Raw genomic sequence first — 6,641 nt, 5'->3', positions numbered from 1 at the left:
TCTGTGAACATTTAATATGAAAATGTAAGAAGAAGACGGTCATTCGTCTGTCAATTGAGTTAAAGGTAAACAAACGGAAGATCTTCTATTTTTCGACTGCGAATTTTAACCGATAATCCGATGTCCATACCATGATTCTGCACCGACTGACACAAATCCGTTCGGCTTCAACAAAAATTGTCGAACCGTTCTTCGTAACAACTCCCATTTTCTACGTTAATGCCGGTAAATGTTTCTCTTTCCGCAACATTCTCGATACGTAACTCATATGTTCGGTGATTTCTTTCAAATTGTAGCTCCACATATCGGTCATCTGTACTCGAGCGTAATAGCCGATGCGATTTTTCGCTTCGAAAAACTATTGGACAATCATACCAGGTACATCTTCACAACTGGGACAGACGAGCATGGTTCGAAAATACAGCAGGCTGCACAAGCGAAAAATGCCTCGATTCGACAGTATTGTGACGGAATAGCCAAGGAGTATAAGACTCTGTTCCAAAATTTTAACATCGAATACACGGACCTAATTCGTACCACCGAATCACGACATCGTAAATCTGTTGAACAATTCTGGGTAAGTTGATGTACCATCCGAGAATATTATCGCTCGTTAGCAATCATTCCATTGACCATGTCTCAGCTGAAACTTTACGACAACGGAACCATTTACAAAGCTAAATACTCTGGATGGTACTGTACGCCCGATGAAACATTTCTAACCGAGTCCCAACTGAAAGAAGAAAATGGAACGAAATTCTCAATTGAATCTGGTCATCCTGTGGAATGGTCTGAAGAGGAAAATTACATGTTTCAACTATCTAAGTACCACGATGAAGTAATCCGCTGGCTGGACAAGGAGTTAGTTTGAATATTAAAACGACTCGCTGAAGCAACTAATTCGAGTTCATTTTCAGAGATCGAATTAAGCCCAAGAAATTCCAGAAAATTTTATTGAACGCATTAGCAGAACCATTGCCTGATGTATCAGTGTCCCGACCTTCTTCACGAGTCCATTGGGCCATACGGGTTCCGAATGATGAATCGCATTCGATTTATGTTTGGTTGGACGCGCTGGTAAATTATTTAACATGTTCGGGCTATCCGAATGATGAGGTAAGGACATGAATCGTTAATGACCGCAACGCATACAGTGTTAACGGCCGTAGTTTCTAATTTGAATGGCTCAGATCATTGGATTCGAATTATCTTCAACTCACTAGAACTCGCTTTATTTGTATATTGCAGTTCAAACCGAATTGGCCGCCTACACTTCACGTGATCGGAAAGGATATTCTAAAATTTCATGGCATCTATTGGCCTGCATTTCTCATTGCTGCTGGTCGGTGATATTCTATGATATTGATGATTGACCCATTCTAATACATCGTTTCTTTGTACAGACATAGAGCCACCGAAAGGGTTACTGGTTCATTCGCATTGGACGGTTGACGATGTTAAAATGTCGAAAAGTAAAATGAATGTTGTGGATCCGAATGAACGGAGTTCGAGGTATACCAAGGACGGTCTGAGATATTTTCTACTTCGCGAAGGCGTTGCACATAGTGACGGAAGTAAGTACAAAGACTCGATTGTGTTGTAAATTTGGGAAAATTGTGTTTACGAATTTTTCACAGTTTTTCTTAAAGGCAACATGAATGTTATTCGATTCTCCCTTGGGCCTGATAGATTTCCAATTCTGTTTCTCTTTTAAGTACCCGATAGCAAACGTCCGATAGCACACTCGACACTCAACGCATCCACATTTCATACCAATTCAACAAAATTTACTTTACAGATTACAGCGATATGAAAGTAATGCGGATACTGAATTCGGAATTAGCTGATACACTGGGAAATTTACTATCTAGAGCTTGTGCCAAATCAGTCAACAAACGACAGATATCACCCGCGTTAGACAGATCCGAGTTTGAAAAATTACTTCGAATGGACGAAACAAAGAAACTTGTGGATTTAGTGGAAGCGTTGCCCGGTGAGTACAGCTAGTTTTTTCTTACATTTTTTAGATTTACGATCAGAAGCAACTCCTGGCACGAATACTGTAAATAATCTACGATTATTAGCTCAGTCTACATCTTTCGGTCTTTCTCGACAATAGAGGCCTTCCGGTGTTTGTCTACAATTCAAACATGTCTACCGATTTAAAATCAAAGACGCCAAACTCAAACTTCATACAAAAAAAACTCTATAAGAAGTCAAATGTAGTAATATTTGTGGTCTGTTTTTCCCATCGCCTGACGATTAATTCAACCTGCAAACAGGTTACGATATGAAACATTAAATATTTTACGTTTTTTGCTTAAGCGATCGTCCAGCATTGGATTCAAAATCTGTTACTTCATTAGTTTCAACATGCATTCAGATGGATGAAAGAGTTCTCCTCACTATTGTCGTCGCTGTAGAAATAAGATTTCATACAATCAAGCGTATCACCTGGTTGATGATTGAATTTACCAATATTTCGATCTGAAAACACAGATAGAAAAACTTGTACCTTACCTTATGTTGTCTTTGTCGATACCAGATGAATGCCATCCGAAAAAAGTTGCAGACAGCGAAAGACAACATGTTCCACGCTCTTTCGGTAAATTACTTCAGTCGAGGCCTTTTAAGATGCGGAATATTTTTCTCAAGAAATTCCTAAAAAATGAGAATTTTTGACAATTTTTATAGAATTTTTGTGATAATTTCTATGAATATGTGTCTTCAAATATTAGGCACTGGTATCTCCAGTTGCGTCGAGTCTTTCACATTGTTTACAACCTTTGATGCAATTGTTTTAAACCAAAATATTTGTTTAAAATTTTTTAACACAATTTGCATTAGCGTTTTAAGACGTCGTTAAAAACGTCGGGTGGAATTTTCAACGTAATGGTTTTTCGAAGATATTTGAAGAGATTGCGACATTATAAGCATCCTTTCCAACATAAATATATTCAAAGGAAAAATTCACTGAGTATTTGGGACCATCTATACGGGTATCTCATTGAAGTTGAAGGAGACGAACGACGAAAGTCTAAAAATCTGCGAAAAGTGAGGATGGGACTTATGAACGGAGGTCAAACTCTGTTTAAAAACAAAAGTCCTAAAATTTCAGCTTGTTTTTTTTTCATTATAAAATGACTGTGATATCGATCGTTAATCAATGCGGGCATTCGGAAACAAAATTTTAGTAAAGCGATAGGCATGCGAATTGAAACAAAGTAATTTTAAATTTGCAAAAACTTTCTCAATAAGACAAATTTTTTCAAGCGTTGGAGGTTCAATTAATTTTTTTCCTCTTTCCCCTGTTGCCTACTTTAACACCTGCAAAATATTGTTTGACATGCGAAAGACTTTAATTTTTATCGTCATGGCTAAATTGGCAACAATTTTTACACTTCCTTTTCTATATTCATTTAAAAAAACCAACAAATTATCTTTTTCCGTTAGTATCTCACAAATATATGTTTACCATCCCCCCACCCACCAAAAACATTTGTTTGTTTATTTCATTGTACTAAAAGACAAATTCGATTTATTTCTTTACAGCAAAATGTTTTAATCACTACAAATCCTACAACTTTTACTTAGTTGTCGATCAAGTGATTGAAGTGCTACATTCGGCAAATAAGTTTTTCGAAACAACAAAGCCATGGGAGCTTAAGCAACAAAACGAAATTCGACAATTAGAAGCAATATTTGCTGTAACAATGGAAACTTTGCGAATGTGTGGCATTATATTACAGCCGATAATTCCGTCTATATGTAAAACATTGTTGGACAAGCTAAATGTTAATGAAAATCAACGGAATTGGATCGATACGAACTCGGTGTTATGGAATCAATGGGAAAATAATATCGAAATTGGATTAAGGGATGGTGAAGCAGTGCTATTTAGACGAATTCAATTAGATGAAAATGAAAAAGCAAATATTAAATCCAGAGAGAAGAGAAAAGACAAAACGAAGAAAAATGAAATAAATTCATAAGAGTCTGGGGAGACATGAAAATTAGATGAAAAGTAAATAACCGAAATTTCTGTTCAAACAACTGTTGCTCTCCCAGCTCAAGCACACTAAGGTTGTCGGTACAATCGATTTTATACGTACTTGTACCTGCTACTCTTTTCGCCATCAGTTGATTTCTGTTGTAAGATTAGAATTGAATAAAATTGTTTTGAGCTTAAACAATTCTTGTTTTTCTTGACGCTTTGAAATTCGTTAGCATCAACGGTTCATCAAACTATGATGATATCAATTGGCTAAGAACACATTTTATAGTCTTAACCTGGTCGTGAATTGCATACAAAGCAACATCTTAACTAATGGCAAATTTACACTCTTGTTGACTACCCTTTCTAAGTATACAGACAACAGAACATCCAGAACATTGAAATAAATTCAGTAATTCGGTAGTAAATAAAGTCCTTACGTGTGATTATCGTTCAGCACTTTTATTCATTCCACATTTTTGAAACCCGAGAACCCAAAAACGCGACAAAATAGATTTTGGACCGGAATACCAAATGGCAGAAACAGACAATATATTTAATAATCGACGATGATGATTCAGATTTGGTAAATATGTGTCAAAGTTTTATTGAAAATCCGACTTGACTCGAACCCAACCCACCACGAATCAAATTTTTTAATCCCGATAGCCCAAATGCTAATGGTAGCATTAAACCTAGTTTGGGTCCTATTTTTTGCGAAATTCATCTCCACCTTTTTCTATGCTTTCAGCAGGAGAAACTCAGATAGACTCGTTTTACTCACTCATAGGTAACACGTTTTACGTGTAGAATGGAAGAAATGAAAATAGAGCTTTAAGTGATAGAAGTGATGGTATGTGGAACGAATAAAACGATGCAGACAAACAAAACCCACAAAAAGCAAAAACTTATCTTGAGTAAAGTTTATCAAATACAGTTGCGCTCAAATGGAGCAAGTTTTCGACATTTGAGTTGTCACATATCCCGCCAGTAAAAATGATCAAAAGTCAAAAATGATCTACGTATTACCTCCGTCCCAATTGCATTAAATTCTCCCACAACCCTAACTTATAAACAACATTTAACCACTTGACTATTTACCACAAATCACCTTTTAATCAGTAAATTTTGCTTGAATTTTAAGATATATTTGTGACCACTGAAAAAAGGGAGAAATATTTTGGAAAAAATTTGTTGCGTCAAATAGCTATTTACGCATTAAACAGAAAGCGATTTTTTTTAGCGAATATATAGGGTTGCTTCCCGAGGCAAGGGTTGTATACTCGCAAAAAATACTTTCCCAGAGTTGCGTATGCAGTTGATTTATCTTCATCCATGTGACGTTTTTGTCAAAAAAGCCAACGAAAGTTTTACTTTTCGCCACTTAGTTGATAATATAATTATTATTATGACACTCAGCATTATAATATGCAAAATTTGTATGCATCTGTGGCATACAACGTGGTATGGTGTTGAGTATGCAACGCGATGCAAAGTACCTCACATCGTGAATATTATGCCATCTAGCGCCTAATAAAGTACTTTGCACATCGATTGCATAAATAACTATTTCAAAACTCAGTGACGCAATGTGAAACACTTTTTGATGTATGGTGCACGGTGCATAAATGCGACAATCAGCACAGGACTTGGGTCTAGTGCTGAAAAAATCAACATTATATTATTTGTAACACAACATACTATTATCATACTGGGTTGTATAATAAGTATTATACAATTGAGTTTGCGCATTCGTTATTTACGTGCTTTGTGTAAAGGATTTACCATCGTTCCACAGATGATATCGCGAGAATAACGTCTTGGTCACTTTCTTGGACGATATCTTTATCAACCTCACCCACTAACATTGAATGCTGCAAAAGTAACAGTACGAGGTAAATAATACTTTGTGATAAAAAATAACTCGAAATTGTGTTTTTGGAGCAACAAGCTTCGGTAACTATCAACATGTGCATATACTACTAGGCCAGCTCTGACTCCTGGGAATGTGGGGTATTGGGCTAATGAGATGTTTTTCTGGTCCGAAAGGCTTAAATATTGGACCATATCTTTTCTTAGAATTTAAAAAAATTGTTTAGGCATGGGAAGCGAGGCATTTGTACATATGTACGAAAGCGTTGGTTAGAGGAGTAAAAAAGACATACACCATCATTCTCCCCTCTTCTATTAAATATGTGTTACAAATAAATTCTAAATTATTTGCAGCAAATATTTAAAATATTTTTGACAAATATTTATATTTTCAAACGAAATTTTCAGCATTAAAGGTTCGAATAATTGTTTTTTTTTTCGTGAAGCAACAAAGACCTATACTCATTCCCCGGAAAGTGAAAATGACTTCATTGACGTGAGCGTGAATTCATATCTCGTGGGCCTGGTGAGCAAAATAACTTAAGTGATTGTTTGAAACTTTATATTTTGCCTTGTGTTATTGCGACCTTCATAATTGGTAAAACATAAAGTTTTAAACAAGAACATTATCTTCTATTACATTCTCCAAGCGTAGAACAGAAATCATACCTTTAATGATTGAATTACTTCTCTTGACGCCTCTGGCAACAAAGGCTGGACTTTTTAACTTCTTATCACTGGTTGTTAGTGTAGTAAATACAGCTCTGGTTTGGAA

The 6,641-nt window shown here is 35.9% G+C and overlaps 1 protein-coding gene across 1 annotated transcript; it reads left to right on the top strand.

The window, feature by feature from the left end:
* Nucleotides 1-4,190, top strand: LOC119068028 (methionine--tRNA ligase, mitochondrial). The gene is made up of 8 exons (XM_037171391.1): nucleotides 1-225; nucleotides 297-577; nucleotides 644-861; nucleotides 918-1,116; nucleotides 1,249-1,342; nucleotides 1,404-1,574; nucleotides 1,799-1,993; nucleotides 3,553-4,190. The coding sequence occupies exons 1-8, from the start codon at nucleotides 132-134 to the stop codon at nucleotides 3,990-3,992; spliced, it is 1,692 nt and encodes a 563-aa protein (XP_037027286.1). The 5' UTR covers nucleotides 1-131; the 3' UTR covers nucleotides 3,993-4,190.
* Nucleotides 4,191-6,641: the final 2,451 nt, after the last annotated feature.

The sequence above is a fragment of the Bradysia coprophila genome (assembly GCF_014529535.1).
Source record: "Bradysia coprophila strain Holo2 chromosome X unlocalized genomic scaffold, BU_Bcop_v1 contig_173, whole genome shotgun sequence".
Classification (NCBI taxonomy): Eukaryota; Metazoa; Arthropoda; class Insecta; order Diptera; family Sciaridae; genus Bradysia; species Bradysia coprophila.
Note: the sequence above shows the minus strand (reverse complement) of the source record. Positions and strands in the feature narration are given on the sequence as shown.